Consider the following 27,482-nt stretch of genomic DNA (forward strand, 5'->3'; position numbering starts at 1 on the left):
TGGTGAGGGCACCAGCTCTGCCTACCTGCTGGTCCAAATACTCTAGGTTTCTTTGCAACTGAAGATCTAACAGTTCATCCTACCCGGAGCCCGAGGCCCAAGGGCCAACCAGCAACACAAACAAACAGGAACACACAAAAGAAAACGATAAAAAAAAAAAAAAGCAAAGTAGTTAAGAGTTAGCTGGGCATGGACAGGGAAAAGTCTCTGTCTTGTCCTTTAAGTGGTTCTAGGGTAGAAGGGGACGAGACCAGGCAGGTGGAGAAGGGATGAGGGACACACTCTCTCCCCGCTGTTACCTCTGTTTACCCTGCAAATCTGATCAGAAGTGTTTCCAGTTTTGCTGGGAAAACAGGGTATTTCTGGAAAGGTACATTGCTATGGATCAAGGTTCTAGTGAGCATCAGCGTAGGGAGTGGCTGTCCTCACATCCACCAGCCTCCTGCACCCTGGCCTCCCTTGCTGGGTATGGGACATAGACTCTTTCGTCCCCAACCCACTGATGTGGAGTGTCTGGATCTGACCCTCCAGAGGCACGCATTTCATAGAAACAGCAGAAAAGGGAGCAAACACAATGAGGTCCACCCTTTCTTCCTCAGTCAGAACCCTGCCCCTTCCCCATAGGTAGCATTCCGAACCAAGGCAAGCCTGAGGCAATACACCAAGGGGGAAAGTCCACATGCTCTAGCCTGGGAGTCCTAGCCTGCCTCTGCATCCAGCTCACACTCCTAGCTAGCCCTGGCCCCTCCTCTTGCGTGCTGGTGAGAAGAAGCTGCGCTGAGGGACGGAGGAGCAGGAGAGCCTATGCTCTCTGCTCTGTGCCACAGAGAAGAAGGGGCAGCTGGCCCCAAACCCTGTCCTGAGGGTTTGAGGCTTGGCGGGGAAGGAGGAGGCATCCAGAGACTTCTACAAATACACGGGCCAGGCAGGCACTGGACCCAGAGCATCTCTGGCTCCTGCCCCAGTTCAGCTCCACCTTGGGTGGATGCAGGCAAGGAGGTTCTGAGGTGGAGGGGAAGGGAGGAGAGGACGTACCATCTTATCGTGGACCGTGGGGGATGGTGGGTAGTTGTAGGGGAACAGTCCTGCAGGGACTGGCCGCCTGTCTCCCAGGTAATCATACTGGAAGAGAAAGGGGTGGCAGAGGTGAGAGGATATGGCTGGGCTGTGGACTTCCCACCAAGTCAAGTTCAAGGTTATAAGGGCGCCTCCTGTATTCTGTCCCAGAGCAGAGTTCAAACTGAAATGTACAGCAACCCCATTCACAACAACCTATCTGAGACCTCAAGACCAGAGGACAGATCTTTTCTATTCTCTTAGACACGGCACTATAGTTAACACAACCTGGGAAAGGGCAGGGTTCCTTTTCAGAAGCCAGAACCACCCCCAAGGCAGCTCTCTTAGGGATGGTACCACAGGGCAGGCTCCCTGGGGCAGATCCCAGATATCCCAGCATTTGCACCCCTTCTCAGCAGATGGCAGGCTGGTGACTCACCTTTGGGGAGCTGATGGAACGCCTCATGACATAGGCAGCGGGGTCTGCATAGATGTCCTCGCTGCGAGGCGGCAGCCGATCAAAACGGGCGCTAGGTGAGCGCACAGGGGAGTAGATTCGGGCGCGACTGTACGAGCCCTGGCTGGGTGAGCGGGGCACAGAGTGGGAACGGGGTTGCAAGGACAGGCGTCGCAGGGAGCCAGAGGCAGCATCCAGCTCATCATAATAGACTGGCTGCCGGGAGGGGCTGGGAATCCAAACAGTGCCATCCTGACGCCCGTAGCTGGCGGGCTCCTTCCATTCACGAAGCTGGTAAGTGGGTCCGCTCCCATTGCGGAAGGAGTGGCGCTTGTCCTCCAGGGCCCAGGGAGGGCTGATCCTGTCGTAGGCTGGCATGGAGCAGATGCTGTCAGGTCGCACTCCAGGTGGGTAGTACTGATAATCCTCAGGGTACTGGGAGGAGTAGGGGCTGTAATACTCAGGGACCCGGCGGGACACAGGGTAGAACCTTGAAGGACTGGAGGGGGGGGGGATTATAAGAAAAGCAGACAACATGAACCTGTCTCTACCCACTGTGCACCCAGTCCACCTCCCAGCCCTCCAGCTAACAGTGGGTGCTTGAAAAAAGGTGATGGAGCCCCAGGGCATCCAGTGAGCACACAAGGGAGGCCACTGCCCAAGGCAGGTTCTAGGCTTATCCTAGAGGCGAGAAAAAGTCCCACCCTCAACCAGCTTCCTAGAGCAGAAGATTGCACTATTCAAAGTTCAACCTGTGTGGCTTTAAAACAAAATGTCCTGGAAGACAGCCCTAGGCCTTATCTGCCACCTCCATCAACCAATTCACCAGGTCCTTTCCAAGATAGGTAGTAGAGGAAAATACACAAATGTACCATGGTCCTGGAGGATGGCAGTGTGGCTTTCTAGTTAGACGCTATCAGAGCCAGTAGGCGCCCAGACTTCTAGCCAATGCCCAAGTAGCCAGTCACCAACAGTGAGACGTTAACTGTCTAGAAAGGTGGCTTCTTCAGGGCTCAAGATCCCCCCTGAGACTGTACCCACAAGCCACGGAGCTCCCTACATCCCGAGCTCACTGACAAACACTATCAGGCTCAGGGTACCATCAAATATTTGAAAGCCAATCCTCAGATAGATCCCTGTATTTATACATGGAGCAAACTGATCATCAAGGAACAAAACAGGACAAATGAGGAGCCTTGTTTCTTTAAGACAACAATATCCCACCCCCCACACACATACAGAAACTTGCTATAAACTGTGGCTTTGAAACAACAAAGTTGTTTAAAACGGCACACAGTTCGGATCCCAGTGAATAGAAGCACTGGATTCAGATGTTACAGGATCTGCAGCATGGGCTGGTGTCTGAGGAACAGCTTCAAGGCCCGCCTCTACACCTGCCTGACTCCTGCACGTCCTCCAATCCCAGGCATGGTGTTGTATATCCCTCCCCTCCCCTCCCCTCTCCTCCCCTCCCTTCCCTCCCCTCCCTTTCCTCCCCTCTCCTCCTCTCTTCTCTCTCTCAGCTAGGGTCTCATGTCTAGACTATCCTCCAACTTACTATGCAGTGGAGGGTAACCTCAGAACTTCTGATCCTCTCACCTCTGCCTCTCAAGAGCTGAGATTACACGAACGGACCACCATGCCCACCTCTGTCCTTCCCTTTGAAGGCAGCAGACAGAGATCAGAGGCAAGGATTTGGACAAGCTGAGCCTCAGGGTCTGTGTTGGCTTCCCAGCAGAGTCAGCTTCCAGAAGGTTCCCAATAAAGGGCTGTCTCATAGGTTATGCCCCCTTCCCATGCCCTAGCTATAACAACCCCCCCACAGGCCACCTCACCTCCGAAGGTCTTCGGGTGGGGGCACCCCACGGCGCAGGTTCACCCACTGCTGAAGCTGATTCATGGAGCTTTTGCGTTGGGCAATTTTGTCGGGGTCAGTGCGTGGTGGATAGCTCCGCCGGTTTCCCCCAGTGTCCGCATCATGAGGGGGGAAAGCCGTGCTCCCTGGTCGGCTTGGGGAGTTATACTGCCAGCCATTGGGCTGGGAGGGCAGCTCTCCACCTCCAGGGACCCTTGGGCCATCAGGGTAAGGACTGCCAGGCTCCGAGGCTGGTTCAGGTCCAGATGGGAGGCCATTGGCTTTCACTAGAGGCTCTTTCTTGACTTCAGGCCTCTCGGGCCTCCGCTCGGCCTTCTCGCAGCCTCTGCCGTCCCCCTCCCCTCGAGTCTTGGCCTCAGGCTCTGGCTTGGGGAGACTGTTGAGAGGTGGCTGCTGATGAACTTTGCTGGGTGGGATGTTCTCTGAATCTGGCTTCTCGTGGCTGCAGGATGCCAAGGTAGAGGCCGTCAGTTGCACTGGCCCAGCAGTGTGGGGTAGGGCGGGGGTGAGTGGGTTGTGGGGAGTGGAAAGGAAGAGGCAGAAAGGCGGTGATGGAACCAAGGTAGAGTGAACCCAATTCTTCTTCCAAAATCCCAGGCATAACATAACCCTCCAGTGAACACTACACTTGCTCGGCCCTCCAGGCCCATTGCCCAAACCACTCTCCCTTCTGCTGCCGATACAGAGCCCAGCCCTTGGCTGTGGAGGCCTCTCTTTTCAGTCTTCTCCATTATCTGTCTCCAATCCAGTCCTCCAGACCTGGCTGACACTGTACCCCAGTTTCAGGGCAGTTACTCTGCTTAGCAAAAGACTTGTTACAGGCCTACCCTGTGTCTTCCCACGAGTTCTGCGGACTCATCACTGGCAGACTGGACAGAATACCGCCTGCCCTCAGAGGGCTGCTTTGAGATACAGCATGGCGGGCAGCAAAGGCACAAGTCACGGTCTCTAAGCAGGTAAACATGAAGGTCCCTCTCCAAAGCACAGCCCTTCCGGGTCTAGTGCCGTCAGGATGTGAGCTCCATAGCGCAGGAACATGGCAGTTTTCATTCGCTGTGCTCCTAGGTCCTGCTCTAGGATCTGGGTCCTGGTTATTTTTATCTATCTATCTATCTATCTATCTATCTATCTATCTATCTATTTTGTTTATTGTTTGTTGACCTAGAGTTATCTGGGGAAAAGGAATGTAAACTGAGAGTATTACTCCATAACACAAGTCTGTTGGGCAATTTTTTGATCGATGATTGATATAGGAGGGCCCAGCCCACCATGACTAAGGTCACCCCCTGAGCAGGTGCTCCTGGACAGTATAAGAAAGCCGGCTGAGCAATCCACGGGAATCAGCCAGTAAGCTGGGTTTCTACATGGCGTCTGCTTCAGTTCCTGCCTCCAGGCTCCGGCCAGGAGTTCCTGCCCTGACTTCTCTAGATGATGGGAAGTCCCCGGATGGACTACCAACTACAAGAGGAGATAAATGCTTTCCTTCCCAAGCTGCCTTTGGCCAGTGTTCACCGCAACAGTACAAACGCTGACTAGTCTGCCTGTCCTCTTCTTGGCAGATCTGTGAAGTGGACGGATAAAGCCCTGGCGACGCACAAAGATGGACCCTTGAGACAACTTCTCCCTAGAGCTTCCTGAGGTCAAGCTTCCTTGCTGAAACACTGTTGGGTAAAGGCTTCTAAGACACATAGCCAGACCTGGGGTCTATACTGATGGCCCGTTCTTCTGGATCCCCATTCACCTAACTCAAGGCTCCACACAGGGAAGGGAGGGGTGGGCCCTGAGAACAGTGTGGCGAGTGCTGTCGGGACCTCACATACAATCTGCGGCCCTCTGTGGGGATCCAGGACAAATCCAACTGCTAAACTCGAGACGAGAAAAGTCAGGTTCTGAGAGGTTAACTCGCTCATCCTTAGGTCACGCTGTGGCCAAGTAGCTAACCTATGATTCAAACCTGACTCCGTGTTCCTCCACAGTGTTTAACACAAACAGCCCGGAACAATGAGTAAATGACCCTAGTCTCTGGCTTCAGTAGAACTCTTTGCAGACTCTCCCAGCTCAGAAAGAAGAGGAATAACTGGTCAGGGGAGACGAAATTCAGGCTCTGCAACCTGCCAGTCAGGCCTGTTGCTTAGACGCAGGGAGGCGGTCGTCATTCCCTCCAGAAGTTCAAGCCCGCACAGGGGGCCCAGCAACGGTACAAAGCTGAGTCTCCCTTTCCTCCCTTCCATGCCAGGTACCCTGGTACTCACCTGTGCCGCACAGGCTGAGGCACGGACTTCTGGGCTGGAGGGATCTGTACCCGAGCAGCCTCGCCCATGGCCTGGATCCAGGCCTCTTGCTCCTCAGGGCTCTCAGCACTGAAGAAGTAGGTGCGGACTCCAGCGTGCTCGGCCTGTGGGGAGAGGCAGTGCGTGGAACCGGCCCCAGCCTCCTCTACCCGGTAAACAGTCACCTGCAGGGAAAGGACACCAACACCCACAGGAAGGGCAGTCCGTCAGTCAGGCTGCTTACAGCCCCCAGCTTCTCCCCAGAGGAGCTTAAGAGCCAGGCAAGGAGGGTGGCCTGGAGCTCTCTCAGGTACAGCCTGGGCTAGGTCTCTGAATAAGATCTCAAAGCCCAGTTACCAGGAAATCGAGCCTACCTCCCACGCCTGAAGTGGTTGTAAGCAGGAGGGACAATTACCACAGCCCATCTCCCCTTCAATTCCACCTTAGTGACATGAGAATTACCCCAGGGCTGGGGGAGATGGTCCCCCAAACAGGTCCATCTCAAGCCCAATTTAACTACAGAGAAGCTGGCCCTACCCCTTGCTCAAGAGGAGACACCTGAGCATCCACGGCATGCAGGGCACGCACTCACAAACAGATGGAACACACTACCTAGTTGATGGCCGTGAGCAGGCACAGCGGGCTGGAAGCCAGAAGAGAGCTTCTGTCCAGAGGAGAGGGTCCTCATGCGGCCAGAAGGAGGAGAGGCAGAGACAAGTCAACCGACACCAGAGAAAGAGACACCAGAGGGTGAGGAGCACGAGACGGTAGGACAGGCTGTTCCCTTCTCGTCAGTGTTACCACTCCAAAGGACAGCACTCAGCAGTGCCCAGCTCAGTCCAACCAGGGAAGGGGCACAGAGGGTATGCACTACGGGAATCTGGACTGGTGGGCAGTGAATCGGCGAGCCCCAGTGTTAACCCCGGCTCTTCTGGTAGACAAGTTGCGATTTCGCTCCCATTTAAATGATGCAAGGATGTCCAGTAGGGAAGAGAGGTTCTGTCTAGTAAAACCCAAGGGGAAAAGGGCCATGGGACTAGCTAGGTTCCTTCTGGAACCTTAGCATACTCCCCTGGTGACAACCTCAACTCCTAAAAGAATGGTAATTAAAATTTATGTCACCTAACAGGGGCTTCCACATGTGATTAGGAGTCTCATTCTGGCCGTGGCTTCCCTAGATGCTAACTTATAGGTTGATGGGGGTCAAAGGGGAAAGGCCAGACCCTCCCTGGCTAAACTCAAGGCTTTCCTGAACACGTCATGCTCACACCCTTCCAGTATTTTCTGGTCCAAACTTCAGGAGACCCCCTTCTGTGTGCCCCACTTCCGTCTCCACCTTCACCCTTCCTCAATCTGGAATTCTCTGGTCCAGGACTGAAGCTTCCTGGCTCTGGCTGGACAGCCCTTCAGCAGAGGCCCCAGCAGGAGGCAGCTGCAGAAGGGCGGTGCTAATGGACAGCAAGGGAGCTGTAAAGAGGAGAAGGAGGATGCTGGGCCTTGAAACGGAATAGCAGTGCCAGAGCCCAGGAAGGTCCTCTGGGACAAGAATACAGGATTAGCATGGTGGCGTGGGAGACACAGGCAGGGCAGGTGGTGTGTTGGGTGGGGGGAGTCAGCAGGTGAACCTGTTTATTCCATGAGCAACCTGTGTGTGCAGGTTGCTGGCTGGGGCACCAGTCACAGAGAAGATAAAGATGGCACCTGAGCTCGGCCACACTGGGGACAAAACATGCCACAAGGAACAAGGAGCAAACAGATCCAGGACCAAGTGCTTGTGACAGGAGAAGGCAGAGGGCCTGGGAAAAGACAGGGCTATTGACGGGTGCAGGGAGGGGCACCAGCTTCTAATATGAAAGGAGCTGGGGAATGGGGCGGGGGTCAAAGAAGCTAAGTCATTCAACCGTAGCCAGGCAGGGACAGTTCCTGGCTCCTCATTATTTGCCATCCAAGACTTGTGCTTGGTGGCCACAACAGGACAAGCCTCATGTCTGTCTGTCTCAGCTCCCCTCCCTTCCCTGGGGATGGGACATTGAATAGAACCAGTCAGAACCCTTTGTAGGACACTGAACATAGCTATCACGTGGGGCCCTGAAAGAGACAGTGTAGGACTTGGGGGAAAGAGGAGGGTGTGAGTGACTGGCAGGCGCAGTAGTGAGCGCTCGGCTCCACAAGGCGGGTGTGTATCATTCATTCTGGGACATTTATCGGATGCTGCACTTGGCACAGCTCCAGCTTGAGGCTCTGACAGGTCTGGTATGAAGGGTGAGACAGGCTGGGGACGGTGTGTGGGTGCGAATGTATCTGTGGAGCGGGTCTGCTTGTTGGTTCAACAGCCTGTTCCTATTTTCCCAGCTAGAACCCAGCTCCCTGGAGTTAGAGTTTTATTAATTGTTCATTCTGTTCACACCTCTGGCATGAAACCCTAGGAGGAAGGAAACTAATTATGTGGCAAATAGGCCCCTCCCTGCTCCCTAGGCGGGCCCCATGTGCACTGCCCACCTCTCTTTACCATGGTCTAAGGGCAGAAAGAGCCTTGGAAGCTCAGACACCAACCTGGTGCCACCTGTAGTTTCTGCCACATGTTTAAAGCCATGGCATTGGGCTCTAAGGGTCCTGGGCAGTAATTCTCAACTAAGGGGAGGGGGAGCTTTATTAAGACATGCAGAGCGATATTATTATTTCATATTCTGAAAAGGAGCCTAAGGCTCTTTGCATCACAAAACACAAAGGGCATGGGATTTTTATAGTTTTTAATGGGTCATGAATTTTTAAACGTGGAAAAATACCGGCCTAGGATGAACCAGCTGCAGGCACAGCTCTGCTGAGTAGGTCCCCCAGGGGTTCTGAGAAGGGACACTGAACAGGAGGCGAGTCCCATTTTCCTGTGCACTTGTCCTCTCAGATTGTCGTCTGCATGGCCAAGGGTGCATCTCCATGACAGGACACTTACCCAGCATCCACCAGGCCCGGGGTTCCATTCCCAGGACCACAGGGCCGGGGGTAATGCTATCGCCACAAGGTTTGTAACTCAAGATTAAAACAAATTCAACTCCTGATGTTCTCTAAAGATTAAAATTTGAGTATGTTTGACTGGGGGGCGGGTGGGGGGGAGTGCCTCCATATCCCTAGGCTCCAAGTAGAAAGAAAACCTATTCAGAAAAGACTTCAGAATGAACCCCGCCCACCATAGCTCTGCTCTGTAGTGGGGAAGGGGGTAGGCTGCTAGGTACAAGGTCCAAAAGGCTCAGGACATAATTTTCTTCCTGGTGAACTGCATGGCATCACAGAGGCACAGCTCTGTTGGCTCACCTGTGCCATGTTCCCCCAGAGAAGAAAAGGGAGTCCCAGCATGACCTCGCTTTCCCTCCCAGGCATCCAGATGAGCTAGGGGTCACTGCCTGCTCCCTTCTCTGACACCACGCAGGGGCTTCTAAAGGACATGCCCTTTAGCCTGCACCAGCCCCGAGTTCTAGAAGAGAGGACTCCCTCCTTTTCCAGCTGACCTTAAACGTGTGCTTCCGGCTGATGTTGTCCGAGGGCTGCACGGCTGCAACCCGGAAGCTCAGCAGGGGGATGCTGCCCAGGATGCTCTCCTCCTTCTCATCTGTCAGGGAAACAGAGGCACAGGTGTGTGCATGTGAGAGTGTGAATGCATGTGTGCACATACACGTGTGTGCTTACACACACTTGTGCGTGTGAGCTTATGGTGTTGATGCAGAAGGAAGGGCAAGAATTTCTTCAACCTTACTAGGATAAGCACCAATGAGTATTCCATGTATTCATTTTGAGTCTGACTGGTTTAATACCTTATTAGACCCAACACTCCTATCTGCCCACTAAGAGGCTTTACTATTCCCCCCCATTGTAATGGGGGGATGTATTGTAATGTAGATGCTAAGTGATTTGTCCAATTTCCTTTACCATCAAAAGTAGAATTAATCTTAAAATGCAGGAAGCCTAACTCCAAAGCCAGCATCCTTTACTCCTATCTTATCTTCCCTGTCCTAATAAGCAGGACAATTTCAACAGCAATACACAGAGAAGAGGGCAGGATGGAGGTAGTGACTCCTTTGGGTAATGCTTTTAGGTGTTTTTGTTTTGAGATGGGGCCCTGTATGACCTTGGATTTAGTATGTAGCCCAGACAGACTGGCCTTGTGCTAATGATTCCCCTGCCTTAGAGTCCCCAGTGATGGCATTGCAGCTGTAAACTACAAAACCTGGTTTGAGAGTAACTCTTTCTGAGGTCCTTCTAGGCCCCAGTGGTATTCTATGTAAGTGGTCTTACTTTGCTGTGGATGTCATTAAGGCCCCTGATGTCAACAGGAAGGCAGGTGCTGCAAGAGTCTAGCTGTGCAGGACTACTACTAACCCAGGACCAGGCTACTCCACAATTCATCCCGGATCCTGAAGGATTGCCTAGCCAGTGTCCCCACTGTCAAAAGGAGAGCAGAAAGGGCGGAAATATTCTGTGGGACAGGTGTGGGACTTCTATGAGGCATGGCAAACTCTTCTTCTCTTCCCCAGTATTTCTCTTTGTTTCTTAGGCCATAGCCCCTGAAAACCATCTAGTTGTTTTCTACACAGAAGAAATGATTTTAAGTCCTAGACTCCCTGAGTCTGCTTCTCCGGTCACACTCATGAGACAGCAGGTCTGTTTTCCAGCTTCTCTGTCCAGTCCTTCCTATAGCACCATGGGAAATGGGTAAGTCAGGAAAGAAAGGGTTTTGGAGTGGAACTCCAGAACTGTCTCTGGGGACACCGAGGCTGTCACCATCCAGATGGCTGAGTATGGGTCAGGAGGTGCCGTGTTCGACTATGGCCAGTTGGTCCCAGCCCTCACCTGCTGAAATATGATTCCCACACAACAGTGGGGAGATCATCAAGGGCAAGGTGTGCCCATCTTTTTCGTTTTTCTTTTTGTTTTGCTTTGAGACAGGTCTCACTTATGTATCCCTAGCCCTAACTGGCCCAGAAACCAGGCTGGCCTTGAGCTCACTGAGATCCACCTGCCTCTGCTTCCTGAGTGCTGGGATTACAAGTCTGCCCAGCTGAGACGCCCATCTCAGAGTGGGCTTCTCCTCCAGAGCAGGGTGCTGGAAAGCAAAGTTGTTCTGTGTTTTCCCATGTTCCCGCTTTACCTTCTACTTTCTGACATGCATGCGCCAAAGAGGCCCAGGTGTCCCCCTAGCACCGCCCCCAAGCTAGTCATGCTGGCACCAAGCTCTCCTCCTTCCTAGCCTCCAGATCCAAAGGCCAAAACAAACCTCACTCCTTTACCAATTACCCAACCACAGAAAATTGATCAATATGTGGTATCCTGAGACCATCCCTCTGTGGCTCATGAGCATCCTTTGGTACGCTCTGCCCTTCTCCACAGAGACCGGTTCTAGGGCAGGAAAATTTCTTATCCCTTAGTTCTAGACTTTCCTCTGTCCCTGTAGCCATAGGCCCTGCTTGGCTACAACTCAGCAAGAGCAGCTCCGGGGCAGAGGGGGAGCTGGTACAACATGTGTTCACTGAAGTTAATGATTCACCCACTGCTCTCGGGAGGCGGGAGGAAAGCAGGGCTTCTTCATCCTGCAGGTAAATGAACGAAGAGCACAGCCTCCCTTGCTTAGAGAGCATCTCAACCTCTCTTCTCATCCCTCCCACCCACCTCCTCCCACTGCAGCAGCCTGATATGACGTCACCGCTATTGTCCTTAGCCCTTGCTTGGGTTCCCTGACACATGTTGCTGTCTACACTTTAACTTCCTGGAAGAGGCTGCGCCAGAGTTCATCAGATCTTTGTCCTCTTGTGTTGGGGCAGGGGAGCCTCACGTGAATGTGGGGGTGACAGAGAGGGCAGAGGCCAGGACTATTTGTTTATCCAGTGTTGCCCGAACATCTCCCCTGCTGCCCAGCTTTTAGTGCTGTGGGCTTCACAGTAAACAATATGATAAGAGTCTGATCTGCCAGATCAGATTGCATATTCTGCGGGGCCAGGAGGAAAATCAACGCCAACCTCCACTAGGAGGCCACTTACAAGCAGTAACTAGTGACCCCCTCCTTCTTGTCCTCCCCTTGCCCAGGAATCTCACCACCCCGACGTATGCCCTGGTCACCTGCTGTAGTATCTATCAGTCGGGAGCCAGAACTGTTGCCTCCTGGATCAGTATTTATGGCGAGGAACTGAATGAGCAGTGACTGAATCTGTGACGTCCTTTGCCACACCCTGCCGTTGCTAGGATCCTGCCTTGGAGAGACCCACTTGCCAGCGAGCTCCTGAAGCAGAGCCCAACCGCAAGGCAGGAAGAGGCGCAGTGGGCGCAGTGGTCCGTGGCTCCCCCTGCGTGGGCAGCACTGGGTGGACTCACCTTTGTAGTAAAAGAGGCAGCGATCGACCAGGACAAACCAGCGCTTGTTCCACTGCTTCACCCCGGAGCTGGCCTGTAGGACACACACAGAGACGGGCGGGCAGGCCATGAGCTGGGTGCGGAAGAGGAGGCAGATGCAGCCAGCACTGCGCTAGTTACAAGGACACTGGGCTTGATCTGCAGCGCCGCCGCCACTAGCACGTGGCAGCAAAACTCCCTTGAGATCCCAGCTGCTGGGAACTGACATCAGATTATTGCCTGTGACTTTCTGGTTCTGTCGTTCTGAGGCTCTGGACCTCCTTTGGGGAGGATAAAGGGGGTAAAAGGTACCCCAGAATGAGTGAGAAGAAGAGCAGACAAGAATACAGCAATGTCCATCCAGGGAAAGTTGGTACTTGAAGTTACCCCACTCCCACTCAGTAACGGATGCACAGGGAATGTGCCCCGTGCTCTGATTGGATTGCTGACCTGGCATATTTCAAAGTCATTGCATTTACCCCTAAGGAACCTCATTTTGGATCCCCAAATTTGACACTAATTAACTTTGGGGAGGTCTTCAATTTCTCAGAATCTTTATACAACTGGGAGACGTTCAGAGACAACAGGAAAACACACCAAAGAGGACTTGGGCTGCTGAGAGAAGAGAAGACTCAAGGCCATGAAAAAAGTGCTGGTTACTGTAGGCAACGAGGCAGGGTGGCCTCACCTGTTTGAAGAGCCAGCCGGCCTTGGTGACAGGCGCATTGGGGTTCCGCTTCATGGAGTGTGAGCGCTTACCAAAGGCAATGGCTTTGCGGGAAGTTCGAGTTGCCTGGAGAGGCAAAGGCAGCAGTTAGCCCAACTCCCCTCCTCCCCTTATAGCTCTGTTGGCAAGGGAGTGGTCCTTCAGTGGGCCCCTGGCACCCTCCCGCTAGGGGTCTGGCTGTGAGGCTTTGATCCTCTACTAACTCAAGGGCCTAGCCCTTTAATTCTTTGGCTCTTCTGATGTCAAGCAAGAGTTTCAACACACTAGCTGTTGCAAAGCTTTTGTCTTTTCTTCTGGGAGGAAAACAACGATTTCTGAGTTTGCTCTTCCAAGTTCTCTTTTACATTTATTTACTTTGTAGGGGGGGCACGTGTACGCCTTGGTGAGTCTGGAAGTTAGAGACTCATCTGCAGTCATTAGGCCTCTCCTTCCACCACATGGGCTCTGGGGATCAAACCCAGGTCATCGGGCTTGGCAGCAAGCGCCTCCCTGACTCCGGGCATCCAGCTGGCCCCAGTTTGCTCTTTCTTTGGCCCGCTTCTCCTTACCACTGCCTCTTGTACAGGCCTCTGGCATGCACACCACTTCCCCACATCATCCCGTCTGCATCCTGTCCCTGTCTCACACCAGACAGTTCTCGGAGCCGGGAGGGTAGACAGTGTCCCCACGTGTCACTGCCGCAGGACACATCACTCCTCCTGTGTCTGGCAATGACAGTAGTCTCCCTTGAGCACTCTGCTGATCTCAGCTTAACCCTTCCTTCTCCTCATCGGCTGCTCCAGGATCAGCCTGCCGTGTCTGGTTTGTTTGTTGTTGTTTTGTTTTAGTCTAAGTATTTTGGGGGCAGTCATCCTCTTCACCAGAAGACTTGTAGTCACCATGGGACTCTCACTACTCTTGAGGACGGCCCATCCAATGACCTTGTATATGACCACGGTCTCAACTCCAGCCCGTGCATGGAAAATCCACTACTCTTGGGACTGCCTTCCGGCTCCTGCCAGCACCCAACTCACCTCACCACCAGCACCTTCAATCCTACAGGAACATTTTCCCATCACAACACTTCATCTTTGGATCTTTCTTCTCCCCAGTCCTTAGATCTACCAGCTTTTCTACCCGGAGGCTCAGCTCCTCTGCCCTTCCTTCTCTGCTGGATCCGCACACGACTTCCTGGTTTATTTTCCTTCCAAGCCAGACTCAAAAATCCCACCTGCTGGCTTTCTGCTTCATCCTTCCTGAAACTCATATTCCAAATTAAGCAAATCACTCATGTCTTCTCTGAACTTTAAGGAATTAAAGCAACATTGTTGAAGGAGGTGGGGGGGGGGTCACGCTGCATACACAGGAGGTCACCACAAACCTCCAGTCCCCAACCCCAGTTGGGATGAGACCCTAATGGCAACCCCATTTTCCCCCTCACAACACTTTCCAGAGTCTCCCCACCCTCTAACCTTTCTCTCACCTATTCTTACAACCAGGCTCTGCACACCCAATGCACAGAGGAAACTGCAGTTATAGGATGTGTATTTTCTCAATTTCACACCCCTTTACCTAGAAAATGCTGCCTTCATCACTGCCTTTGCCTTTGAAAGAAGCATCACTCGCCTAGCCAAGGACGATGCTTCTGACCCATGGTCTCAGGAGAAAAGCTCTTGCTCTTACCTAGCATATAGAAGACCCCGGTTTCCACCATACACATACCGCACACATGCACACGTGTGTGCACACACATATGCTCGCATGCTCACCATACTAAAATTTTCTCAGTAGTGATCATCATGTAGGAGAACTAAAATTTCTCCTCACAGCACAGAAGTCCAGGTCTGCAATGTGTGGCTGGATCTATAACCCGCTTTCTGCGGTGTTAGTACACAGGCCCTGTCTCTGTCTCTTCCCCATCTTCTTGTGAGCCCTCTTCCACCAACTTCAGACTTAGCCTGTGCAGTCAAGCACAGCCTCCTCCCACATTATAAAACTGTCTCAGGTACCCTCACACATGAGTACATATCACACAGACAAAGACACATATCATTAACAGAATATATATTTATGTATAGTAGCTTAATATATATTATATAACATATTTATAAATAGATATATATTTAAAAGGTGGATTCTGTGGGAGCCTGTAATCTCAGCAGTAAAGAGGAAGGGACAGGAAGGTCCCTGGGGCTTCAATGATTTCCAGGTTCAGTGAGAAACTCTGGTTTAAAAAATAAAGTTTGAAAAAGCACATGAAGATGACATGTGACATCTCTAGGGTCTGTAGACATATGCATCCACCCACTGTTGCATGTACCCCCATACTGCCTTCCTTCACACACCCACTGATGCATGTACCCCATACTGTATCCCCTTATACACCACTGTTGTGTGTACCCATACACACTCCCACACACACCCACTTTTGCGTGTATCCCATACACACATCCCTCACACACCCACTGATGCATGTATCCCATATACACTCCCTCATACACCCACTTTTGCGTGTACCCCATACACACATCCCTCACACACCCACTGATGCATGTACCCAATACACACTCCCTCACACACCCACTGTTGTGTGTACCCCATACACACATCCCCTCACACACTCACTGATGCATGTACCCCATACACATCCCCTCACACACCCACTGTTGTGTGTACCCCATACACACATCCCCTCACACACTCACTGATGCATGTACCCCATACACATCCCCTCACACACCCACTGTTGTGCATACCCCATACACATCCCCTCACACACCCACTGTTGCGTGTACCCCATACTGCACTTCTTCTCACACATGAAAATTACGAACCCTTGTCTGAACTGTTTCAAGTGTTTCAGAAAAGCAGGGGATATCACTCTAACCCTTCCTTTCTGTTGGTCATCCCTCCCCCCATAAGAAAAGGCAAGTAGAGCTAGGCCTCCCTTTGAGGCTTTCTCAGTCTTATTACCTTCTCTTCCCTAAAGGCAGCCACTGACCCAAAATCGGTCTTCTGCTCATGGCTATACACTTGTGCTGTCGCAATGTCTATGAATATGCAGCCTTGCTCTTCATCTTTGTACATTTTATGTAAGTTAATGTACTTTTCAAATTCCGCGACTTGCGCAATTGTGTTTCCAGGGCACACTTGCTAGTTCGTGCACACAGAGACACACATACTTGGTGTAGAGGTGTGCTCTGCATGAGCACCCTGCAGTCTGGGGCTGCTCTCTTCTCGGTTTCCCTCGGGGTTGCTCTGTTCGTGGTTTCCTTGCATTTCTACATCTCCTCTCCCCTCCCCTCTCAGCCTTCTGTGCTCATCACGCCTCTCAAACTGCTTGTCAGTGTCTCTGAGCTCCACAGTCACTGAGCCCAAGTGTCACATTCCACCCCCTTCTCAATGGATGACTTCTTCCCAGGGTTCCCTTCCTTCCTCCTCCCATGCTGACCCCCCAGACGAGGTCATCTTTCACAGGAGGTTCTTCAGCTGTCCCCTGAGATCAGTGGTCCTTAGGAGAGGGAGATTTTGTGCCCAGAGGACACTGACAACAGCTGCAGACATGTTTGGCCATGACAAGAGGAGAGGAGGTCCTGTGGGCATCTAACAGGCAGAGCTCGGAGCTGCTTGACAGCCTACACTGCAGGAAACCCCATCCACAAAGTCTCAAACACTAGTGGGGTTGAGGTAGAGAACCCATGTGGGAACCCCATCTTCTGTGAGGTACTTGTTTGGGCTTCCCTTGCGCTCTGCACTGGGTCCCTATAGCTCATGGCCCATGGCCTGCCCACTGGAGCCTATAGATGTGCTGGGCAGGGAAGGACTTTCCTGGAGATCCCAAGACCCTCTGTCCTGCCTGACAGCTTGCCTAGAGGACTGGACTCACCCGGATGTTGGGCCGCTCTGGAGGAACCTCTGACACCATGTTGTGGTTGGAGATGTCACTGTTGATGGTAGCAGAACGTTTCCCACCTGTTTTGTTGGACATGTCCAAGGCCGATCTGAATTCAAGTCAACGACAGAAGGAAACTAGTCAGAGCCAAGAAGCAATGGGAAGCACCAGCCCTGTCCTGCCTCCCACTGTCCCAACATCTGCACGAAGCCCTAGAAGTCATCCCAGGGGCTCCTTTGGTTCTTCCGGGATAAACTCCCTTTTTTTCTCTGTTCATTTATGGATTCGGCTTGGGTTTTTTGGTTGTTTTTTTGTTTGTTTGTTTCGTTTTTTCAAGACAAGGTTTCTCTGTGTAGCTCTGGCTGTCACAGAATTCACTCTGTAGACCAGGCTGGCCTTGCATTCACAGAGATCGCCTATCTCTGCCTCCCAAGAGCTGGGATCAAAGGCATGCAACACCGCCTAGCTGACTTGTTGTTTTTTTAAAGACAGGGTCTCACATAGACCAGACTGGCCTCAAGTTCACTGTGTAGCTGAGGATGATCTTGAACTCTTGATCCTCCTGCCTCTGCGAACCGAATTCTAGTATTATAGGCTGGTGCCACCCTATGTGGCTTTCTCCTGTCTGTGTATGCTTAAAACTCTAGACTCTAAGATAATAGACTATTCAAAACAGAGTTTTACTACCCAGCCCAGATTGGCCTTGAAATCAATATCCTCTAGCCTCAGGCTCCCAAGAAGTTAGGGTTACAGGCAAGTACCACTAGACCTGCGGCCTTCTGTTTTAAAGGTTCAACATACATAAAGCTTTGTATTTGATCCCAGAGGTGGGGAAATTCATTGACTAAAGGCACAATAGTTCAGTGGCCTCTGAATTATCCTCCCCCTTCAGTGAGGCAGGATTCCAAGTGAAGCGTATGCATTAAACCTCTGAATTACATCAGATTCCCCTGTGCTACCTTCAGGGGCTTCCAGGGACTATCCCAAGCTAAAAGCAGGCTTCTCCATTCCTTCAGCTCCACCTATGGGAAACACCAACTTGCTCTCTACCAGAACTTGGGAACGGTGTGGGAGGTTGTCAAAAGATGTGGCCCAGAGGTTTCTGGTTCTTGAAGCTGAGGTGAGGAGCCCAAACACCTCTTCCTTCATGCCCTGCCGAACCTACCCTTAGTAGCAGCAGGACAGCAGTGGCAAAGGACAGAAAGCAAAAAGCGGGGAACTTACGTTTTCAAGTCAAACTTTTTGTTCTCCTCTGGGACCTGGCCAGTCACTGGGTGTCGAAATGTGTTGCGTCTTTCATTGTGGCTGCAGAGGAAAAAGAGGAGAGAGAGCGGCCATCAGCTGGGAGTCACAACCCAAAGGATGGCAGGCCATGGAAGGAGCTGTGGCTCTGTTCCCCTGCAGGGTCAGGAAGATGCAGGTGGGTGGAGTCAGGGAGAGACTGAAGCCTAGTCACCTCTCCCTGGTTACTGTTAACCACCTGCTGGAGAGCTCAGGCTGTCAGAAAGCTAGACTCCATGCATTCAGTGACCACCTTGGGGACAGGAGGCAGGGTGAGTTGGGGCTTTCCAAGCCTGGGTTTGACACAGTCGAGATCTCATGCAGCAGCTTCCTTCCCAGGGACAGCGCCTGCCAGAGCGCTCCACACAGAAAACGCTTGCTCATAATTTGCTGGAGGAACTCCCTTGTGACCTTGGACTCCCTCCTGCTCTAAGCTCCAGTCTCTTTCTTCAAATGTATCCTGAAATTGAGAAACTCCATGATGGAGCTTTGGGCCGGGACTCAACCACACTCGGAGATCATAGTCTCCTGTTGAGAGGCTGCTGGGCATTGCAGAACCCCCAGGATCTGTCAAACAGCAAGGTCAGTGCTGGCCTAACACTTGTACCTAATTAAGGGCTGCTATTGCCAAGAGTGGGGTTGGGTGTTGTGCAGAGAGCCTGCCAGGAAGCTGGGGGAGCCAATTGGGAACGAGGCAGACGGGAGCAGCAGGAGAAGGTGCCTCTGGCTGATAGGATGTCAAGTCAGCTCCTGGGTGAGCTCTCAGGGAACATGCGGAAGGAAAGCAGCAGGGAGCAATGGCTTTGGTAAGTGGGGACCACTTGGCGAGAATGTGGCAGTGTCTAGCCCACAGGGCCCCCCTCCCTGACACCTCTTCAGAAATACCTGGAGAGCCCAGCCCAGGCCCCAGTTAACCATGAGAACAGGCATGGAAACAGAGACTGCTAAGGGCACTTAAGCACACCCACAGCAAAGAGCTGGTACTCGGCTCAACCGACCTCAGCCCAGCCAACGCCTGAGCAGAGTGTGCCCAGTTTGGTCCCTTCCACCCCCTCCCGCTACTCCAGGCTCTACCCCAGCCTTCAGGATGTCAGCTGGAAGGTAATATCAAAGGGTGTTTTCGTCTATGCCAACCAGTGCTGTTCATATTAAAGCCAGGTATGCAGGCGGTGGCTCCAGCCTCTTAGGATACCTGGAGTTTGTAGCTTGAGCTGGATCTAAAATCTGACCAGCATCCAGGCCTGAGTTTAAGCTTAGCACATTGGTAACCACCCTCTAGTTCCTGCTATGGTCCCTCCTCCTTCCTGAATCTTACAAGGATGCTCCCTCGATTTGATCACAGGGAATCTTTGCAAGTAAGAGCACCTGCCTGTTACCCTCATCCTCTGGTTTTGGCTCTGAGGGCAGCAATCTGGGACAATGAAGGTCCTTAAAATGTCAAATTCTCTGCTCTGCTCTATGTATGGAATGCCTACGTGCTTCCCACCCACCCTAGCCCTCCAAGCTCCTTCTGTTCTGTGTTCCTGGGAGCACCCTGCAGGCAGTAGTTCAGACAGCCACACACAGAAGGAGTCCGCGGTTGCCCAGCTCAGTTTTCCAGGGCATGGCACACCTCTTCCTGCCCTGAGCCTCCTACCCAGCAATCCTACAAACAATGCCCTCTTTCCACCCGCTGCTAACAATTTCAAAATAGCTTTCCCTCTACAGGCACTGCAATGCAGTAGTCACTGACCTAACTACTATCCTCTCGGGTCATGGTCATCTCCAGCAGACCCCTTACCGCCGAGCCCTAAATTCAAACAGGATGAGCGAACCAACTCCACTGGCTCTGATTTCGCTAGGTTCGTGGTCCACAGAGAAAATCCCTACCTGACCCGTCGATCAGCCCGAAACTTCAACATCTTTTTGGAAGCTCGGTCCCCAGTTCAGCCTCAGAGAAGCCACCAGCCACCCTGCTGCTACCATCCCTCTGAGAAGGAAGTCCTTGGTTCCAACTCTTAACGCTGTGGCAGAGACACGGGGTGAGCTGGGGCCGGTTCCATGGGTTGCCCTTTCTCCTGGCTCTGGAGAACAGGGACAGGGCTTTCTGTGGGCAACGGGAGGGGTAGCCCAGGTGCCCTAGGGGGCCTGTGGCTTCCTAGCATTCGCCTACGATGCTACAGTTAGAGGGCCAGAGGCAGAATAATTGAAGAAGAGGGGACCTCCTCCCAATTCAGGTTCCCAAGAAAGAAACGCAGTAATGGAGAGAGGCTTGCACGGAGCAGGTGTACAGCTTCCAGGTAGTCCGACCTCACTGAGCTAAGGACACCGAGCAGCTGGGCAGGCGGAGGAGCATGGGCTGCATTCCCATCTGCACGGAAACTCATGCCAGCCCGACCTGCAGGGAGACGGTGCTCCAGCCTCTCCAGTTCCGAGCCCAGACAGCTCTGGGGCTGCAAACCAACTTGCGTCTCAGAGACCTTCCAAGTCCTTCTGAGGGTTAAAAGGAAGCTTCAGGTTCATTGGCTGTTATTGTTGCTGTTGCTGAGAGGCTGAGGAGAATTGAAGAAGGCTCCGTTCCCTCCTCTCAGCCTGCCCGGCTTTCGTCTGTACGGACAGGAGCACGATACACGAAGCAGCTCTGCATCCGGCCTGACACACTCCCCTCTTCAGCTGCTTGCCCGCTGAGGGTGCCGGCCCGGCTGGTGAGAAGCCGGACAGATGCAGCCTGGGTGGGATGGGCAGGGTGTCTGTGGAGCCCCAGCTGACGGCCAAGATCAGCTTCTTTACTCAGAAGTGGAAGGAAACCTTTCTCCCAAGGCTGGTGAGGAAGAGGGCAGGGATCGGGGCTTGAGGGGGGGTCATTGTGTATCTATTGCTGCAAATCTTCCCAGATGCCGGATGATAAATTCCAGCTGGTAACTGTCAGATCTGCTCGCATGAGGAGGTTTTGCATGGATGTTAATTCCCCCCGAATAGGTCAAGGCTAGTCAAATCCCTCTCACACTGTCCTCTTGCTTTGGGATTCTTGGGCTGCAAGGTCACCTCCTTATCCCCCCCACTTCCAGACAAGCTTACTCTCTTATCAATCCTCGTCAGTGCGTTGGAGGTCTGTAAAGGAGTCCAGCAAAGGAGGACCCAGGCTCAATGACATCTTAGAGAGCCAAGATGCCCCTCTGCCTACTCTGTGCTTCTACATCACACGACAGATTCCTTTCTGACCAAGGCGCTTCTTTTTTGCAGCACCGGGCATTCTGTTGACATCATAGTCTGTTGTTATGGCAACTCTGTGATATCACAGCAGACACTCAAAGAGCAGGACTGATCTAATTGTTTGGACTGAGGTCAGGGGAACAATGAGATGAGCAAACAGAAAAAAATAAATGGACAGCATTATTATTTAACCCGTGAAGAGATGAGTTGGCCAGGTGCAACTGGGGTCACAGCTGTTGATATTTATGGCTAATATATATTATTATATTAATATAATATATTATATTATATATAATATATAATAATATATATTATATGGCTAACATATAATATTATGTTGATATTAAATGGCTAATCCAAAATCCAAAAGGTCAATACATTCAGTCATTTAGTGGGGCTTTGGTCAGTGATTTATCTTGGTGACAGGAGGCTTTAGGTCTGGGCTTGACCCTGTCTCCAGTTGCTTCTTGAGTTCCCTGTCTGTTCACCATGGGTACTCAAAAAAGTTTTTTTTTAATGTAAAAAATGAACAGATAAAAGAGACTCCATGCTCTGGTGTCATTTTTAGCCACCTGCATTTGAAGATTGATATTCTATTACCAAGGGCTCCCCTGTCTTAGCTCTCTCTCACAATTAATTACTTCCTCTCTGGGAGGGAAGCTCTGTTTCTGTCCCTTCGCCCCCTCACTCAGCTTCCCTGACTGGCTCCCCCTGAATATATAGCTTGGCTTTCATCCATCTTCATTAAGAGGAGAAGAAAATTAAGCTCATCTGAACAGGAGGAAGAGGGGGTGGGGTGCATTGGGAAAATGAGTTTTCTTCCTCTAGGAGGCAAAAATATCCCCCTTCTCTTCAAGCTGAGCTCAGGGGCCTCCCACAGCCTTTGCTCAAGTTTAATTACTTCTCCGGTACCACGTGCAGACATCACAGGGAGTGGGGACGGAGGGCACAGACTCCGGTGCACTGAGAGCCCCCACATCCTTGGGGTTAGGTCAGAACTCAGAGGGCTTGGCTGATGTTTCTCACCAGTTATCCTGCATAGGATGACAGCTTCTCATTTTAAATAAGGCAAGAGGAAAAAGTTACCAGGTATAGGATGTTTTAAAATGAAACCATTTTCTTTCTTGTCTTTACTTCCTTTAGGGATGTCAGAAAAGCTTTCCCCTCTCAAGGGCAGATGGCTAAGGTGACCTTTCAAATTCCACTCCCCCAAAAGTGAGAAACTCGGGAAGAAAAGACTTTGTGGCAGAAGAAAGAGCATCCTTGATTTCCAGAGTTGCCCAAGAGGTGGTCACTTCTCTACTGGACCTAGGAGGTGGCTCACTTGGGAGTGCCATCCGTGGAAAGGGACCTAGGCAAGCCAGCCTTCACTGCAGGACACGCAGAGTCTGCAGCGCGGCCTCACCTCTTCAGCCCTTAGTTTGCTCATGTGGAAACGAGGCCTCTTCTAATTCCATGACTTAACCCCGACACACTTGTAATGTAAAATGTTTCATGCACAGCACAGGACGGCTACAAACATTCCCTTGAAAACGGTCCAGAAATAGCTGGGTGTGAGAGTGTGTATGGGAAAACCAAAGACAGACGAGAGAACAGTACTCAGGATGGGGTGGGGGCAGGCATTCCACAAGTACCAAGACATACACCCTCCACCTCACTAGAACAATTCTGTGGCTCAAGACAGCCTCAGTTTCTCTGTGGTGTGCACCTGGCACCATACAGTTAAAATCGGAGCCTTCATTGCCCTGAGCAAGCATACATGCACACAAGCATGCAGACGAGCACACACACACACACACACACACACACACACACACACACACACACACCACTCCCGGGTAAATGTCCCTACTGACTCCTACTGTGGCAAATACTGAAAACCTAAGGAATACACTCTACTCCATATTCCCCACTGTACCAAGGAGCTTCATTTCCATAGACCCTGAGAATCTGCTGACAGAATCAGCTTCAGCCATGCTTCCCCACACTCAGAATGCCCATCACCAGCACTGAAGTTCAAAGGTGGGGAGGCGAGCCGGGGAGGGGCAGGAGACCAGCCCTCCCAATTCCTTCTTTCTCCCAGCCAGCAAATTCCAGCAGGGATTGATGGCAGGGAGGGCTCTGCAGCCAACAAAAGGAAGCTTGGCTCTCGCCCTGTTTCCCTGTCTGGGTCTCATCATTATTGTCAAAGAGCCTTATCTGCCCCAGCATTCTGTCCCAATTAAAAACCAGCTCAGTTTACATTTCCAGCTCTCTAGATTGCTGGATTCCTGAAGCTCCCTGGCTGTCCTGGGAGAAAACACTGTCCTAGCCAACTGCTCCCCACAGCAGCCCCTGCCCTACCTATAGCTGCTGCATCAAAAAGAAACCAGGGGAGGGATCAGGGCCCAGGTAGCACCTCTGGGGGTTTCCAGGTGAAAAGAACCCCTTTTCTTTTCTCCCCTCTCCACCTGTGGAGCAAAATATTAGTTCCAAGGTGCTAGGAACAGCTTCCAGCTGTCTCCTCTTGCTGGCTTTCACTTTTTCCTCCTTTCTTCTCAGCCCCTGCTCCATCCCTGCTTTTGATGCTACTGTTATTTCCAATATGGTATGAATGCCCTCCCAATCAAGTGTGGAACACCCTAACGTGCTACGACCCTCAACAGAGTGTCCAGAGGACCTTCTCCTGCCCATCCTGTCTAGTCTGTCTACCCTGAGTGCTCAGTAGCACCTTCCCCAGCTGTGGTGGCCAGAGTAGGGAGGGGATGCCAGAGAGATTCACTGGGCTCAGTCCCTACCTTAGGAAAGGGAGTTGACTCAGTTATGAGGAGGGTGCACACTGGGGAAGCACAAGTCAGGGCCCTGGGTGTGCTCCCTCCCAGCCCATGCAACCACCCTCCTTCCTGTCTTGTGGCATGGTCAGCTTATTCCTACCATAGGAATGGGGGCAGCCCAGGGCACAAAACAGAATATACTCTTCAGTTAGGGCAGAAAGAAATTATACAGGCAAACTCATGCAACTCTCCTACCCTATACACCTCAAGTTACATTGTCTTGAAATTAATTATTTCACTTTGTGGGATTCTAGCTATCTTTTGAAAGATGGCTGTGACCTAGGCAGATGTTCAGTGTAACTCCTTCCTGTTAGCAGGGGAAGCACTGTTTGTCACACCTCTCTGGGGTCAAGCTAGCTTCTCTGGCCAGTGCCCAGGACCTGGCGACCTCTCCTGGCCCCAGGTCCTGCCACAGCACCAAGCCAGCATCCTCTCTGGCCAATGATGTTGTGCAGTGTTCCAGGCGTGGAGGCGTCTGACTCTAAGTGCTCACACACGGGTGACCTGTCTAGTGGGTGAGAACTACAGTCAGTCCTGAGGCCCAGGAGCCCTCGGCATAGAACAAACAGGACATGTCCCCTTAACCCAGCCCAGGCTAGAGAAGCAGAGTGAGCCTGCTCTCACCGTCCCCACACTGTGTTGTGGTTCCTTTTGAGACAAGGAGAAAAATGGAGAGGGAAGAAAGTTACCTGCAACCCAAGTCCCTACTTTCTCCCACCCCCACCCCGGCCTTCCTGAGGAGCCAAGCCAGACACTAGCAAGGCAAGGCCGGTTCAGTCCCCAACCACCCTCATCCCAGCTTCTTCCCTTCCCTTCCCTCTCTTCCTATCTCCCCATTCTTTTTCCTGGCCTCCAGGGTGCCTTTTCCCAACAGTCAGCAAGATTCCCAGGGGTGAAGGGACAGAGCGATAATTAATTAGGCTTCTCCCCTTCCCTCTGGGTTGAATCCCAAACTCTTGGCCTTCAGAGGCTGAGGGCAGTACATCTGCTTCCGTGTCAACTGAAGGTCACCCAAACCATAACTCTTCATTCCTAACTCAGCAGATCTGGTTCTGGTGTCCCACAGGGCTCAGTAGCCCCACCCAGCCTGCCCCATAGAGAGAATTTTACAGGGAGTGTTTGGACTGTAACCAGCCAGACCGACAACCTCAGAAGTATCCCATGCCTTCTTGTTCCCCATCCAGCAATTTGAAGCTGTCAAGCTGTTCGATGCCTGTCTCCTCATTTTTACAATAAAACAGCAGTAGCGAGTGATGCCTCGTTCCACAGATGGCTCCAACTTCCACCAGACCAGACAGCAGAGGAAATGCAGGCTGCACGGCTGTGAGTGGGGTGTGGAACAAAGAAAATGAAGCTTCCTGCTGTCTGGTCCTACCCTGGACTGAGGCAGGCCAGGCCTAGGGCAGAGTCAGGAGGATAAGGTTTATTGTTCTGGCCACAGCGAGCGGCAAGCCAGCAGTCTCCTTGGGATGGCCTAGGCCTACTCTCAACCTCCCTGCATTCCTCACTCCCCAGGATGAGAAGCCACACAGTTCTGGTTTCACAAGGCTCTGAGAATACAGCAACAAAGTCCACAATCCCTTTTGTCAGCTACAGGTCTGGAGAGGACACATGACGTGGGTTGGGGTGATGATGCCCGGGTGCAAGGATAAGTTAGAACAACCCTAACTGCCTGAGTCTTTAGGCCTGTGCCCAATCCTCACCTCCTGCACAGAGGTGAACAAGTGTTTGGTGGGGTCACGGGACAGGGGCCCAGGTGGCTCTCCCGGGATGCTGAAGGGTGTCAGGATTGCTCCACATCCCACCTGTTTCTTGCTCCTTCCCTTGGCCAGCAGGCTCTGACTGGTCACAAAGCTGAGACTCCATCTAGGGGAAGACTGCGCAGTCATACATCTCCTAGAACGAGCAGGCAGGAGCCTACACAGCTGCTCCTAGAGCGAGGAGCCTCCTACACGATGGTGCACGAGGCCGAGCTGCCAAGGCAGGTGGGAGGATGGTGAGGTTGTGGCTGGCATTGCCCCTTGCCAGCCAGTCTGTGAGACTTCTCTGAAGAGCTGCAGTCGGGGACTGGGAGTGACAGGGTACGGTGGCATGCAGGTGGGTGGTGGGAAGTTCTGACTGCCTCTTTCTGCAAAGGGGGCGGGGTTTGGTACTTCCTATGCTCCTTGACAGCTTGCCAAGGGCACCTTTGTGAGTCACTGGTGTGAGGACGCTCCAGTAAGAGCCAGAACACGGGTCACTCCTGGAACCAGCCAGCACGTCTGTATTTAGGGCCCCTGTGGGTCAAGCAACACTCATGTGACTTCAAAGTGACTAACCCACTCTGCATCTCTGGGTTTCAGTTTTCGTTCTGTGACACAGAGCAATACCAGGCCTGCTGGGAAGATTAAATAAGATCATAGCAGCTGCTTGGTTAGTGTCTGGTGAGACAATCATAACTAAAAGAAGTAGCACCCACATCTGTACCATCTGGGCTGATGGTCACTACAGCATCCTGTTGTGAGATATTTGTACACTCTGTGAAGATGTGTTGCTGTGATTGGTGTAATAAAAAGCTGAATGGCCAATAGCTAGGCATAGGTATGGGCAGGACTTCCAGGCAGAGAGGAATATGGGAGGAAATGGGTGGCCAGCCAGACACAGAGGAAGCAGGACATGCAGGAGGAGAGGTAATGGCCACAAGCCATGTGGCAGGACATAAATGGATGTTAATTTAAGTTTTAAGAATTAGTTAGGAACAAGCCTAAGCTATAGGCCGAGCTTTCATAATTAATAAGTCTCTGTGTCAATATTTGGGGTCTGGTGATCCAATGATAGTTCAACAAGAAAACTTGCTACAGCATCCCACATCTGTACCATCAGGAAAACAGTTACCACACCATCCCACATCTGTACCATCAGGAAGACAGTTACCACACCATCCCACATCTGTACCATCAGGAAGACAGTTACTATGACATCCCACATCTGTACCATCAGGAAGACAGTTACTACAGCATCCCACATCTGTACCATCAGGAAGACAGTTACTACAGCATCCCACATCTGTACCATCAGGAAGACAGTTACCACAGCATCCCACATCTGTACCATCAGGAAGACAGTTACTACGGCATCCCACATCTGTACCATCAGGAAGACAGTTATTACAGCATCCCACATCTGTACCATCAGGAAGACAGTTACCATGGCATCCCACATCTGCATCCCACATCTGCATCCCACATATGCACCATCAGGAAGACAGTTACCACAGCATCCCACATCTGTACCATCAGGAAGACAGTTACTATAGCATCCCACATCTGTACCATCAGGAAGACAGTTACTATGGCATCCCACATCTGTACCATCAGGAAGACAGTTACTACAGCATCCCACATCTGTACCATCAGGAAGACAGTTACTATGGCATCCCACATCTGTACCATCAGGAAGACAGTTACTACAGCATCCCACATCTTTAACATCCTGTCTGAGGGGCACTAGTCATACTCAGATTTTCATTAAGTTTTACAAACATTAAAATTTCAGTGCCTCAGACTAGCCACATTTCACTGAGAC

At 51.9% G+C, this 27,482-nt stretch overlaps 1 protein-coding gene and 1 long non-coding RNA gene across 22 annotated transcripts in view; one reads left to right on the forward strand and one right to left on the reverse strand.

Annotated features, from left to right (window-relative positions):
- The window catches only part of Plekha6 (pleckstrin homology domain containing A6), a 139,142-nt gene that overhangs the window by 25,932 nt on the left and 85,728 nt on the right, over positions 1 to 27,482 (reverse strand). For 11 of the 20 annotated variants that reach the window (XR_015737931.1, XM_087906514.1, XM_085688231.2 and 8 more), the window contains 10 exons: positions 17,857 to 17,937; positions 16,627 to 16,741; positions 12,723 to 12,827; positions 12,017 to 12,089; positions 9,163 to 9,263; positions 5,642 to 5,844; positions 3,349 to 3,831; positions 1,496 to 2,012; positions 1,036 to 1,122; positions 26 to 79 (listed from right to left, as the gene is read on the reverse strand). Coding sequence is in view for 19 of the 20 variants with exons in the window: in XM_087906514.1 (XP_087762640.1) it covers positions 26 to 79; positions 1,036 to 1,122; positions 1,496 to 2,012; positions 3,349 to 3,831; positions 5,642 to 5,844; positions 9,163 to 9,263; positions 12,017 to 12,089; positions 12,723 to 12,827; positions 16,627 to 16,741; positions 17,857 to 17,937 (1,819 nt within the window). In the remaining variant the exon portion in view is untranslated. Of the gene's footprint in view, positions 1 to 25; positions 80 to 1,035; positions 1,123 to 1,495; positions 2,013 to 3,348; positions 3,832 to 5,641; positions 5,845 to 9,162; positions 9,264 to 12,016; positions 12,090 to 12,722; positions 12,828 to 16,626; positions 16,742 to 17,856; positions 17,938 to 19,782; positions 19,805 to 27,482 lie in introns of those variants that run through there. The other 9 variants (XM_087906512.1, XM_087906518.1, XM_087906516.1 and 6 more) reach the window with 5 other exon arrangements.
- On the forward strand, positions 17,943 to 26,694 carry LOC146894989 (uncharacterized). 2 transcript variants are annotated; one of them, XR_015001435.2, is made up of 3 exons: positions 17,943 to 18,495; positions 19,621 to 20,716; positions 22,249 to 26,694. It is a non-coding gene; the product is annotated as an uncharacterized LOC146894989 (long non-coding RNA). The 2 variants fall into 2 exon arrangements; XR_015001436.2 differs by lacking the exon at positions 17,943 to 18,495 and adding an exon at positions 18,606 to 18,719 and having other exon boundaries at positions 19,755 to 20,716.

The sequence above is a fragment of the Myodes glareolus genome, chromosome 5 (assembly GCF_982192425.1).
Source record: "Myodes glareolus chromosome 5, mMyoGla1.1, whole genome shotgun sequence".
NCBI lineage: Eukaryota > Metazoa > Chordata > Mammalia > Rodentia > Cricetidae > Myodes > Myodes glareolus.